Source organism: Aethalodelphis obliquidens, unplaced genomic scaffold, assembly GCF_003676395.1.
Source record: "Aethalodelphis obliquidens isolate GAN/ISIS:26980383/991018 unplaced genomic scaffold, ASM367639v1 scaffold50, whole genome shotgun sequence".
Taxonomy (NCBI): Eukaryota; Metazoa; Chordata; class Mammalia; order Artiodactyla; family Delphinidae; genus Aethalodelphis; species Aethalodelphis obliquidens.
The window spans coordinates 4,646,211-4,660,462 of NW_020837994.1; the positions used below are offsets into that span (position 1 = coordinate 4,646,211).

At 39.9% G+C, this 14,252-nt stretch overlaps 1 protein-coding gene across 3 annotated transcripts in view; it reads right to left on the minus strand.

Annotated features, from left to right (window-relative positions):
- RSF1 (remodeling and spacing factor 1) overlaps positions 1-14,252 on the minus strand; it is a 165,566-nt gene that overhangs the window by 67,658 nt on the left and 83,656 nt on the right. For all 3 annotated transcript variants that reach the window (XM_027083495.1, XM_027083493.1, XM_027083494.1), the window contains exons 3-4: positions 4,344-4,436; positions 2,793-2,998 (exon numbers count right to left, since the gene is read on the minus strand). In XM_027083495.1, the coding sequence (XP_026939296.1) occupies positions 2,793-2,998; positions 4,344-4,436 (299 nt within the window). The remainder of the gene's footprint in view (positions 1-2,792; positions 2,999-4,343; positions 4,437-14,252) is intronic.

Genomic DNA, 14,252 nt, shown 5'->3' on the forward strand with positions numbered 1-14,252 from the left:
GAGGAATCAGACACCCTGACTTCAGACTATACTACAAAGCTACAGTAATCAAGACCGTATGGCACTGGCACAAAAACAGAAATATAGATCAATGGAACAGGATAGAAAGCCCAGAGATAAACCCACACATATATGGTCACCTTATCTTTGACAAAGGAGGCAAGAATATCCAATGGAGAAGAGACAGCCTCTTCAATAAGTGGTGCTGGGAAAACTGGACAGCTACATGTAAGAGAATGAAATTAGAACTCTTCCTAACACCATACACAAAAATAAACTCAAAATGGATTAAAGACTTAAATGTAAGGCCAGATAGTATAAAACTCTTAGATGAAAACATAGGCAGACCACTCTATGACATAAATCACTGCAAGATCCTTTTTGACCCACGTCCTAAAGTATCGGAAATAAAAACAAAAATAAACAAATGGGACCTAATGAAACTTAAAAGTTTTTGCACAGCAAAGGAAACCATAAACAAGACGAAAAGACAGTCCTCAGAATGGGAGAAAATATTTGCAAACGAAGCAAGTGATAAAGGATTAATCTCCAAAATACACAAGCAGCGCATGAAGCTCAATATCAAAATCAAACAACCTGGGTTTCCCTGGTGGCGCAGTGGTTGAGAGTCCGCCTGCCGATGCAGGGGACATGGGTTCGTGCCCCGGTCAGGGAAGATCCCACATGCTGTGGAGCCGCTGGGCCCGTGAGCCATGGCCGCTGAGCCTGCACTCCACAACGGGAGAGGTCACAACAGTGAGAGGCCCGCATACCCATAAATCAATCAATCAATCAATCAATCAATCAAACAACCCAATCCAAAAACGGGCAGAAGACCGAAATAGACATTTCTCCAAAGAAGATATATAGACGGCCCACAAACAAATGAAAGTATGCTCAACATCAGGAATCATTAAAGAAATAGAAATCAAAACCACAATGAGGTATCACCTCACACTGGTCAGAATGGCCATCATGAAAAAATGTACAAACAATAAATGCTGGAGAGGGTGTGGAGAAAAGAGAACCCTCCTGTGCTGTTGGTGGGAATGTAAATTGATACAGCCACTATGGAGAACTGTATGGAGATTCCTTAAAAAACTAAAAATAGAACTACCATATGACCCAGCAATCCCCCTACTGGGCATATACCCTGAGAAAACCATAATTCAAAAAGAGTCATGTACCACAATGTTCATTTCAGCACTATTTACAATAACAGGACATGGAAGCAACCTAAGTGTCCATCAACAGATGAATGGATAAAGAAGATGTGGCATATATATACGTTGGAATATTACTCAGCCATAAGAAGACACGAAACTGAGTTATTCTTAGTGAGGTGGATGGACCTAGAACCTGTCATACAGAGTGAAGTAAGTCAGAAAGAGGAAAACAAATACTGTATGCTAACACATATATATGGAATCTTAAAAAAAAAGGTTTCTGAAGAACCTAGGGGCAGGACAGGAATAAAGACGCAGACATAGAGAATGGACTTCAGGACATGGGGCAGGGAGGGGAAGCTGGGACGAGGTGACAGAGTAGCACTGACATATATATACTACCAAATGTAAAACAGATAGCTAGTGGGAAGCAGCGGTATAGCACAGGGAGATCAGGTCGGTGCTTTGTGACTACCTAGAAGGGTGGGATTGGGAGGATGGGAGGGAGACGCAAGAGGGAGGGGATATGGAGATATATGTGTACATATAGCTGATTCACTTTGTTATACAGCAGAAACTAACACAACATTGTAAAGCAATTATACTCCAACAAAGATGTAAAAGAAAAAAAATTAATTAAGAATAGAGGGACTTCCCTGGTGGCACAGTGGTTAAGAATCCACCTGCCAATGCAGGGGACATGGGTTTGATCCCTGGTCTGGGAAGATCCCACATGCCACAGAGCAACTAAGGCTTTGCGCCACAACTACTGAGCCTGTGCTCTAGAGCCCGTGAGCCACAACTACAGAAGCCTGTGCGCCCAGAGCCTGTGCTCTGCAGCAAGAGAAGCCACCGCAATGGGAAGCCCACATACTACAACAAAGAGTAGCCCCTGCTAGCCACAACTAGAGAAAGCCTGCGTGCAGCAATTAAGACCCAACACAGCCAAAAATAAATAAGTAAAATAAATAAATAAACGAAAGAAATTGAGAATAGAAAAAAAAAGATCAGGACAAAAAAAGTAGAATGTTCCTCAGATTTCTTCAGACCTCAGTAAAGAAATGTATGAACAGGAAAAACTGAAAATATAGTTAAGTGTCAGATGAATTAGCCACATTAATGAGTAATAAACAAATAATGCCTAATAGAAAACTATATAGCTAAATAAAAATCAAATAATGTTTTTCTGGGAATTTCCTGGCCGTCCAATGGTTAGGACGCTGGGCTTTCATTGCCGAGGGCATGGGCTTGATCCCTGGTCTGGGAACTAAGATCCCGAAGCTGTGCACCACAGCCAAAAAATATATATATAATGTTTTTCTTACATTTCTTTCCAACGATGAGTTTCTGTGTGCATATTACCTATGCATCATTATTTTTCAGATTCCAGCTTTCCAAAGTACAAGGTATTTGTCCTGATATGGACCACACTGCTAAATATATTTATTTGACAAATAATTGAGCACCTGCTTTGGGTATTATGCTGGGCACTAGGCTAGGTCCTGGAAATTCCCAATCCCATCAAAAGAAAAGGATCACCCAGCTTTAGAGATTATATTCCAATAGAGAAGAGACCAAAGTAAGAAACATGCAAATAAACATGAAAAAAATTCCAATAAAAGATACCTGACGATGCACTTCCATGAAGAGCCATCTTGATCATCTTGTTCTTCTATATACATTCTGACATTGTGATCTTGATCCAACTGGTACCAGTACATGAGGCCATCTTTGTCACGGCCAATTGGCTGGAGACGCATGGTATCGGCATCCTCCTCATTGATAATATTCTTGAATTTGAGATTGTCATCAAACTGACACTCACAGAGGTACTGGAAAATAGTCATGACATGGTTTAAAATACCCCATAAATGTTTCTCCATGAAAATAAATGTGATATGTTCAACCAAGGAACAGATTTGGGGATAGGAGAAAGAATACTTTTAGTTTTATCCATCTTTCACTTTCCTCTCTCCCCTTTCGTACACTTACTTTACAGTAACCAACTTTAAAACATAAATTTCTAAGTTAACATTTAATTTTTGTATTACAGAAATTTATAGGTTTAACCCAACCAATGACACAAAAGTGAAGTTATATTTTAAAGCAATGAGTCTGTTTGTACTAAAGTTTCCCAAATTTGTTCATGGTATAAAATTTTCAATCACTCCTTCTCTCTTAAAGCTTTTAGATGAACTTCATTCTTGAAATGGCTATCTATTTTTGAAAGCTTGAGACATATACAGTTTTTAAGGAAGGCAGTCTTATCGATAACTTACTCTGCGGAATTCTCTTTAAAAAAAAAAAAAAGACATCACCAAATTGGAAGAACTGATTTTTAATTAAAATTTTTGTGTATGATTAGTGTATAAAGTCAGATTTCTTCCCTGAACCTATCTGCCCAGGCAAATAATACATGACGTTCCTATCATAGCCTCTTTGCCTTTGCCTGTGGTGTTTAGGCCCGTAGACTCTCTTCTATAAAGGTAGTTTTCCCCTTCATTATGCTGACCACATTGCTAATAATTAGGGCCAACACCCTGAAGCAAGCAAGGAGAAAAAGGGGAACTCAAACTTGAAAATAAATCTATACTTTGAGAAGACCTATTTTAATTAAGTAGGTTTGGTTATGTGAGACTTTTATTAAGTACACACTGGCATGCCCCATGTCATCTGGAAAACTAATGATCAAATTACTAATTTAGTAAATCAGTAAAAGATTAACCACAGTTTACCATATTTGTTAACAATGACTGTTGAAGGCTGCAAATAATGCATAAAATTAATGTGGGGTTTACCCATTCTACTATTGTCCCTACAAGCAGCGATCATTAAACCTAGATATACTTGTATATTGAAAAATAACCCAAAACAGTAATTTAAAGAACAGTTTTATCACCAAACAATAAACAAGAAAAAGAAAAATCTATTGTCCTTTTCCGCTAACAGTGAAAATGTCTACTTGGGGACTTCTCTGGTGGTCCAGTGGTTAAGACTCGGTGCTTCCACTGCAGGGGGTGCAGGTTCGATCCCTGGTCGGGGAACTAAGATCCCACATGCTGCAGGCGTAAGCCCCCCACCAAAAGTCTACTTTCTAGTTATTTCCCAATTCAACCAGAAGGAGTCAAAAGTGAATTTTTTAATTAAAATAACTGTAACAAATAATAAATTTATTACCTTTAAGAGTGCTAACTTGCATTCAACACTCATTTCAAGATAGCCTTTCTTCTCCATCTCCCATGCCCAGGTGCTGTTAAACTCTTGACATATCTGTCAGAGAAAGTTAAAGTCTTAATACATAAAAGCAATTTAAATTTACATTGGTAGTTTTGTTGTACAATTATGTTAACAGTTTTGTTAATATATAAAGGAAAAAGTTTATACCAAACACAACTGAATCCAATCCCACCCTGAAATGCCCACTACTTAAATATACCAGAAATGTTTACTACTGTCTGATGATTGAATTTAAGGTAAGCAGTGATCCCTGCAGCTTTCTCCTCTGCTCTCAAGAATTTTATATACACTTTTGTGGCACATTTTCCCAAATGCAAGTAATTATCTGATTCCACCTCTCCAAACAGCCTAGAAGTTCCTCGACGGCAAGGACAATAGTTTATTCATCTCTATGCCTACAACAGAAGCAAGCTAAAAAAACCATGCCAAACTGTAGGCACATTTTTATTCAAGTAACTCTCCAACTCAAAATCCTCCTAATTATGGGTAAAGATTCCACTGCTTGGCATTTGAGACCTTCTATAATGTGGCATTAACTTAAATTTCTAGGCTTCTCTTCTCATACAAACATTGCAAGCAAACCAGAGACACTTTAAAAGGATGAGGAAAGAAGATCTGGATAACCATTCCACTTATCAGGCGATGCACCATGGGCTTTATGACCTCTGTGAGCCAGTTTCCTCAGCAATAAAAGGGGAGCAGTAATAATACTGACCTTAAAGGTTGTGAAATAGGTATAAAAAATGATAAAAAGTACCTAGAAACTTCATGCTCTTTTTCCAATCCAAGGAACAAAGAGTATAATGAAGGCCAAGGGAGAAGAACCAATACAAGGCACGAAATTATCTGGGAGCTTGGGCAATTAGCTAGAAACACTGGCAGGAGAAAAACAAACAGGCAAGTGAAACTGCTTTATGTAACCACCTCAACCTAGGAATAAGACCAGGCTGGCCCTCCTGGGAGGGCTACCCTTTTCCTCTCCTGTACCGGTGTCATCTTTTTTTTTTTTTACCAAGTTAGGACAGAATGCAGTATGGCAAGGAACTATATCATGGGGGATCTTCAAAGGCAAAAAGGAAGAATGAGCTCTCCATTCTCTGGAATACCATACTTCCTCTGACTGATAGCACTACATTTTGTAGAGAAAAAAAATTGAGATATACAGAATAAGGGAAATTTCTGGAATATTATACAAGGAAGACCTCAAATGATTATATTAAAACCTAAAGGTCAACATGTGAATAGACACTTTGCCAAAGAATATATATAAATGGCCAATAAGCACAGGAAAAGACAGTCAATGTCCTTAGTCATTAGGGAAATGCAAATCAAAACCACAATGAAATACTACTTCATACCTGTTAGGATAGCTGTAATCAAAAAGAAGGATAGGGGCTTCCCTGGTGGCGCAGTGGTTGAAAAACCACCTGCCAATGCAGGGGACATGGGTCCGAGCCTTGGTCCGGGAGGAACCTACATGTTGTGGAGCAACTAAGCCTGTGCGCCACAACTACCGAGCTTGCGCTCTAGAGCCCACAAGCCACAACTACTGAGCCCACGCACCACAACTACTGAAGCCTGCGTGCCTAGAGCCCATGCTTTGCAATAAGAGAAGCCACTGCAATGAGACGCCTGCGCACCGCAACGAAGAGTAGCCCCTGCTTGCCGCCAGCTAGAGAAAGCTCACGCAGCAACGGAGACCCAATGCAGTCAAAAATAAATAAATTAAATAAATTTTTTTAAAAAAAGGATAATAGCAAATGATGGGAATGTAAAATGGTGCAGCCGCTTTGTAAAAAAAAGTTTAGCAATTCCTCAAAATGTTAACACTGAGTTACCACATGACTTAGCAATTCCACTCCTCGGTATGTACTCCCAAAAAATGAAAACATCACAGTATAATAGCCAAAAGGTGGGAACAACCCAAATTTCCATCAACTGATGAATGAATAAAATAATACATGGAATATAAATACAATGGGATTTTATGCATCCATGAAAAGGAATGAAGTAGTGATATATTGTACAGCACGGATGAACATCAAAACACGATGCTAGGGCTTCCCTGGTGGCGCAGTGGTTGAGAGTCCGCCTGCTGATGCAGGGGACACAGGTTCGTGCCCCAGTCTGGGAAGATCCCACATGCCACAGAGCGGCTAGGCCCGTGAGCCATGGCTGCTGAGCCTGAGCGTCCGGAGCCTGTGCTCCGCAACGGGAGAGGCTGCAACAGTGAGAGGCCCGCGTACCGCCAAAAAAAAAAAAAAAACCCAAAAAACCACGATGCTATGTGAAAGAAACCAGACATAAAAGGTCACAAATTTATGGAAGTTTGTATATGGAATTTCCACAGGAGTCAAATCCATATAGACAAAATTCATTAGCAGTTGCTAGTGGGTAAGCAGAGGGAGGAACAGACAGTGGTGGCTATGGGCAGATTTCGTTTCAGAGTAACAAAAATGCTCTATAATTATGATAGTGTTCTACAGTTAAGATAGAGCACATCCTTGTGAATATGCTTAAAAACACTGAATTGCATATTTTTAAAGAGTGAATCTCACGGTATGTGAATAATATCTCAATTTAAAAAAATCTGACAGAAGGACAGCCAACAACACAGAGCCAAGCTTATGATTTGGATGAAGCATTTCTTGAGTGCTCTACTGTATACCATACCCCTAGAAGAAGATGTAGGCTAAAGCTGAGTGTGGGGAAGTTCAGTTTCACCAAAGGGGCTGAGAATGACACAGCTCCAAAGCATGGCCAACAGCTCACAGCGTCAGACACCAAATATAGCTGAACAACTGTTGATTATCATTTACTGTGTGAAAGGGGAGGAAAGAGAAAGAGAGGTAGATATAGAGATAATTAAGATATAAGCCTCTGCTTCCTCACTACTTAGCTTCAATTTACTGACCTTCATTTACAATGCTTAGGGTGTAAAACCTCTGTTGTGCTGATATTCAGAGATAAACATGCTATTCATTTTCTGTTTCTTTAAGGGCAATGTAGACATACTACTGTGCCATTTGAGGTACTCCCCCCCCCCACCAAAGGCACATTAATTAGATTTGCCCAAGTAGCCCTAACCTGTTGTTACCACGAAGTAAATACTGCAAATAAAACCTGCAAATAAAAAAGGTACTCTAAATGACACTTAAATAATTCTTATGCAGGACTATATAATCTCACCAAGAGTCAGCAAACTTTTTCTAAGGGACAAACAGGAAATAATTTAGGCTTTGTGACCATATGGCCTCTTTTTCAACTATTCAACTCTGCTGTTACAGTGCAAAAGCAGTCACAGAAAATACATAAACAAGTAAGCTTCACTGTATTACAATACCACTTTATAAGGAAATTTGAATTTCATATAATTTTCATATATCAACCATTCTCCCAACCATTTAAATATATAAAACCATTCTTAGTTTTCAAGCCATACATAAACAAGCAGCAGGCCAGATTTGACCCAGGGGCCACAGTCTGCCTAGAGAACCAGAAATTAGCTTTGTTTATCAGAGACTGTCTAGACAGTTATTCTTGGGACCTTAAAGCAAGGGGATCCCTAGTAGATTGGTAATTCACATTAACTCCCCATGTTCCAACTTGATTCTAACCAAGCAGCCTTGTATCAATATATAATAATAATTTGGTTTTGCATGCAATTCCTCTTTAGAGAATGTTCCAATGTCCAAAACATTCATATTTATCACCATAAGTTATAATTCCATAATACTGGTTTTAAGTTTGACTCTCTCTAAATGTAGTTAATGAGCGGTCACATCTTGTTGCGACCCCCTGTATGGTGCCTAAGGAACAGTCTTTCTAATACACAAAATCAAATGTCCCGGGCCTGCAAGGCTGAATGCCATTCAGCCTTGGAGACCTCTTGGCTGGCTGCTCGCTATCACTCCAAAACTCCCTGTGTCTGTTCTTCTTAACTTCTTCTACACAGAGAAAAACAAGGTTGAGGATGGAAAATAAAGGGGAGGGGGCGTGGGGGGCATTTAAAAGTTCACATCGGCTCAATATTTATAAGAAAGGTAGTTTCACATGCCTACACAGCAAATACACAGAATTTATCTCAGTGAGATCATTAACATATTAATCTTAGATTCATATACACAATGGAAGTACCAGTAACTCCTCTCTTTTTGGCAGTTCGAAAGATAAGGCATTAAAAAGGAGGAGGGGTACAGAAAAACTGCAAAAACTCTCAGCATGAATACCCAAACACCTGCACTGAGAGAGCAGACCAAACTCTAGCATGGCTTCTATCAGCCTAAGGACACGTCCCTAGCACAACCCTGCTCCTCCCTCACTGCTGTCTAGAAAACTCAAGGTTGCCAAAAGAATTTATTGTTTGTTCCAGCCAATACCTGATCTAGGTCCCTCATCTCCTTTTTTTCTTTTTGGCATGCTGCGCAGCTTGCAGGATCTTAATTCCCCGACCAGGAATCGAACCTGGGCCACCGCAGTGAAAGCGCCAAGTACTAACAACGAGACTGCCAGGGAATTCCCCCATTAATTTTAAAAATAAACTTAAAATTGTAAATCTTTCCTCTGTCCCTCTGAGATGTGTATGTATCTCCTACAAGACAGGGTGTCCTCAAGGACCTGAAAGCCATTCCTTTTGTATGTAATCATCAGACTCTGTGGGAGGTAGAAGTCTAGTAACTTGCATAGTTAGCAGGCACAAAAGCCCAAATCAAGCTAACTTTGACCAACTCTCATACCAGGTGTTTGTGATTTTTGAATTTCCCTAACCCTGCTTGACCCCTTTACTCCCTCATTACCATCTCCCCAACTCCCTCATTCTCCCTTTAAAACACCAGCCACCTCTGGGCAAATTGAAATTAAGCTCAAGCTCCATCTACTACTGTAACCGAGTAGGACCTCATGGGGGCCTTCCCAGGACAGCCCTTTCCCCATATCCTCTGCTTTAGCTCCTCTCTGAAGTACCTAGGTAACAGTATTTGATGCACATTTCCTGAGTTGTGAAAAACCCCCACCAAATGGAAGATGTTAACTACTTGATGACCATGAGCACATAGGCCCAGGCCTCCTGGAGCCTAAGGACTGATAATGTTAACCCCTGTGACTCCACCGTTCCCTCACCACCAGCCAATCAGAGAATTGTGCATGAGCTGATCACATACCCTGAGAACCCTACCCCCAACCTGGCTTTTAAAAATGCTTTGCTGAAACCCTTCGGGGAGCTCTTGGCTTTTTAGGGCTTGAGCCACCTGTCTACTTGCGTGGCCCTGCAATAAACCTTTCTCTGCTCCAAACTCCGATGCCTCGGTGTGTTTGGCCTCGCTATGCGTCGGGCACATGAACTTGCACTAACACTACCACCGTAGTTATTGAATAAAATCAGTCATTACAGCCTTTAACTAGTGTCTGCCATTGTTTACCTTTGATGGAGGAGTCCCTGAATATCATTCAGATGAAAACCTTTATTTTAACTGAGAGACATGAAATTTAAAGAGATTCATTTACCCAGCGATTCCAAAAATATTTATTGAGTACTTGTTCTACGGCAGGAACTAGCCTAGGACCTGGAATACCACGGTAAAGAAAATAACCAACCTGCCACCATGGAGCTTATATTCTAGGAGGCAGTCAAATAGGTGAACATAAGAAAATATCAAGTAGAGACAAAGGCTATGTTGAAAATAAAATAGAATACTATGAAAGAGGAAAGTCTGAGTGCTACTCTGCATTGGGGGCTCAGGGGAGGCCTCATTTAAAAAAGTTGACATTTGACACAAAAAGTTGAGACATGACTGATAAAACAGAAATCAGCCACATGAAGACCTGGCATAGGAATATTCCAGACAGAAGAAACAGCAAGCACAAAGCCTTAAGGTTTGGCATATTATAAAACCACAAAACAAGATCAGTATAAGTGAAGTAGAATAAGAGGGAAAGCAGCAAAAGATAAAGTTGAAGAGGTAACCAAAGGCCAAATTTATGTAGGCCAGGGTATGAAATTAAAATCTAATTTCAAATGTGATGGATTTTTTTACAATTTTTTTTTTGTGTGTGGGGGGGTGGGGGTGGGGGTGGGAGAGCATAGCTCATACAGACTATTGTGTTAAATGGTGGAGAGGTTGTGTTGAAAGGGGAACACTCCTACACTGCTGGTGGGAATGTAAACTGGTGCAGTCACTATGGAAAACAGTACGGAGGTTCCTAAAAAACTAAAAAGAGTTGCCATATGATCCAGCAATCCCACTCCTGGGCATATATCCAGAGGAAATTCTAATTCGAAAAGATACATGCACGCCTAATGTTCACAGGAGCAATATTTACAACAGCCAAGACATGGAAGCAACCTAAACGTCCATCGACAGATGAACAGATAAAGAAGATGTGGCATATATATACAATTAAATACCACTCAGTCATCAAAAAGAATGAAATAATGCCATTTTGCAGCAACATGGATGGACCCAGAGATTATCCTACTACGTGAAATTAGAAAGAGAAAGACAAATACCATAAGATATATCACTTATATGTGGAATCTAAAATATGACACAAATGAACTTATCTATGAAGCAGAAAGAGACTCACAGACATAGAAAACAAACTTACGGTTACCAAAGGGGATAGCAGGAGGGATAAATTAGGAGTCTGGTATTAGCAGATACAAACTACTATATATAAAATAGATAAACAACAAGGTCCTACTGTATAGCATAGGGAACTGTATTCAATACCCTGTAATAAACCATATGGAAAAGAAGATGAAGACCATATATATGAATCTCTTTGCTGTACACCAGAAGCTAATACAACACTGTAAATCAACTATACTTCAATTAAAAAATTTAAAAATATTGTGTTAGTTTCAGGCATATGCCCAGGAATGGGATTGCTGGATCATACGGTAGCTCTATTTTTAGGTCTTTTTTTGGTTTGTTTTTGTTTTTTGCTGTACGCGCGCCTCTCACTGTTGTGGCCTCTCCCGCTGCGGAGCACAGGCTCCGGACGCGCAGGCTCAGCGGCCATGGCTCACGGGCCCAGCTGCTCCGCGGCAAGTGGATCTTCCTGGACCGGGGCACGAACCCGTGACCCCTGCATCGGCAGGCGGACTCTCAACCACTGCGCCACCAGGGAAGCCCCTATTTTTAGTTTTTTAAGGAAATTCCATACTGTTTTCCATAGTGGCTGCACCAATTTACATTCCCCCCAACAGGGTAGGAGGGTTTCAATATGATGGGAGGATTTTACATGAGGGAATAATTAGATCGGATTTATGTTTCAAAAATGGCTGCTGTGTGTAAAATAGATTGCAGAGGGAAAAGAATGGAAACTAAGAAACCAATTTTAAGGCAAGAGATAATGATGACACGGCTTATAGTGGTAGTAGTGGGAACAGAAAGAAGTAGACAGCTGTATTTCAAAGGTAGAATTATCAGGACTTTTGAAAGAACAGATATGGAAGGTGAATGGAAAGAAAAACCAAAGGTGACATCTAACTTCCTTGCCTTGAACAAATGGAAGGATGAAAGTGCTTTTAACGAAGATATAAAGGAATACCTGAGAGAAAAGAGATCTCTTTCGTACCTAATGAGTTTGAGGTATGTATTAGACATCTAAGAAATATCCTTCTCAAAGTTAGTGACTGAGCTGAATCTTGAAGCTTATGACTCCTGGTTCAGAGATCTTTCCACTGGATCATATACAGTCTTTTTTTTTTTTTTTTTTTTTTGCGGTATGCAAGCCTCTCACTGTTGTGGCCTCTCCCGTTGCAGAGCACAGGCTCCAGACGCGCAGGCCCAGCGGCCATGGCTCACGGGCCCAGCCGCTCTGCGGCATGTGGTCCGCTCTCCCGGACCGGGGCACAAACCCGTGTCCCCTGCATCGGTAGGCGGACTCTCAACCACTGCGCCACCAGGGAAGCCCCATATACAGTCTTTACTTAAACCTTTTCAAATCTGAGTCAAGAAGAATTTTTTGGCTGAGCTCTGAGAAGTCATCTTTGTATCCCTAGCTTGTGACAAAGTATGAGACACACAGCAGGTACAAAACAAATATCTGATGAATACATGAAAGACATAGAAAAACAATGTTTTTACCTTAATTTAAAGTACTATTATTTTAAGATAACCACCAATAACTTCTATAGGCAACACAACACATCTCAGAGAACATTATAAATTCTTATCAGGATAATAATAATAGCTAACATTTATTGTGTGTTTACCATGTGACAATACTATTCCAGTTGCTTTAAAATATTAACTCAGTCAATTCTCACAAGCCTTAGATGGGTGTACCGTTATCCTTAGGAGGTTCTGTGCTTCAGCCAAGAAATAGGAATTAGTATCTCTAGTAATTTATGGTGAAATTAGTTAATACATTTAAGACACCAATTAGGTCAGTTATCACCAACCAAGCTATGGAAAAAACCTAGACTGAGAATTAGAAATCATTCAGCTCCTTTATTATACTCAAATTACACCTCACCAAGTCCCCCTGATCTAATACTTAAATATGTCCGACTATTTTGTATATAATATTCTTTCCAGAGGACTAAATGAAACATTTACTGAGCACATTTAGTATTTGGAGGGCAAAGATAAATTAACAGACAGTCTCTGCTCTAAGAAGTTCAGAATTCAGAGAGCGAGATGGTCATGAAAACAAATAATTATAGAGGCAGAAAGCCGTCAGAGTCATCTACAAACTGAGTAACTGATATATCTATGAACTACTATGAAAATACAGAGGAGAGAAACCCTTATACAGCCAATGGATGAAGGGCGATCAAAGAAGTTTTATTCAAGTGGTGACATTTATGCTAGGACCTAAAGGATGAATGAGGTTTTACCAGAAAAAGAGGTAAATAAAGAGTATTTCAAGAAAAACAGATTATGAAAACCAATGGGGATATGAATATTTTGGTATGTTCTGTCAATGTGAAGGCGAATAGAGGAGCTCTTCATGCTGAGCCCTTAGAATCCTAGATCATGAGTGCTGGGTGGTGGGGGTGGGTAGAGACAAGGCCATGAAAGTAGGTCATGGCTCATAAATACGAGGACTCAACAAGCATTTGGAAGTACTGATGAAAAACAGTTCTATTGCACTGCGCAAGACAGACAGGAGTATAGATTCCGAGGTCAAGCAGACCCACTAAAGCCTGTTTTGCAATAATTCACGGGAAAGGTGATGAAGCTGCAGCTAAGCCTGGCAGAGGATACTCAAGAGAAGGAAGATTCAGATTGTTAGTACACATATCTTACAAAGCAACAACAAGCTTTATGCCTAGTATATTACCAAGTAAATGTTTTACTATTTACATTAGAACTTTCACAAACATTATTTCATTTGGGGTGGATGTTCTGTAAAACTACAAGATTTTTGAAAGCAAAAACAAAGTCTGATTCATCTTTCTATTTCCTACAGTATCTCCCAAGTTCAGGGCCTTGCTAATAGTGGACACTCAGTATTTACTGTAGCAATGTTCTCTGATATAACTACAGAGTCAACTTACTATTATGACGGGCTATCTGGGAACACTGCCTATAAGAATGTATATTAAGAGTTATACAGAATGGATGTTTCTTTAATTCCTTAAAAATATACAGGAAATAAAAGACTGTCACTTATTTCAAGTTGGAAGGTGTTGAACCACCATGGAGAAGACAACTGTTTTGCCTGTTTGGGGGCTGGAGAGGGTGGGTGGGGGTTACTGTTATACTTACTTCAGTGCTGACTGTATGCAGGTAAATGGACAAGGTCTGTCGTCTGTTTAGGGACCTGTTTTGTATTCTCCCAACCCTACACCCATTTTTCTTTTCTTTTCTTTTTTTTTTTTTTTTTTTTTTTTTTTTT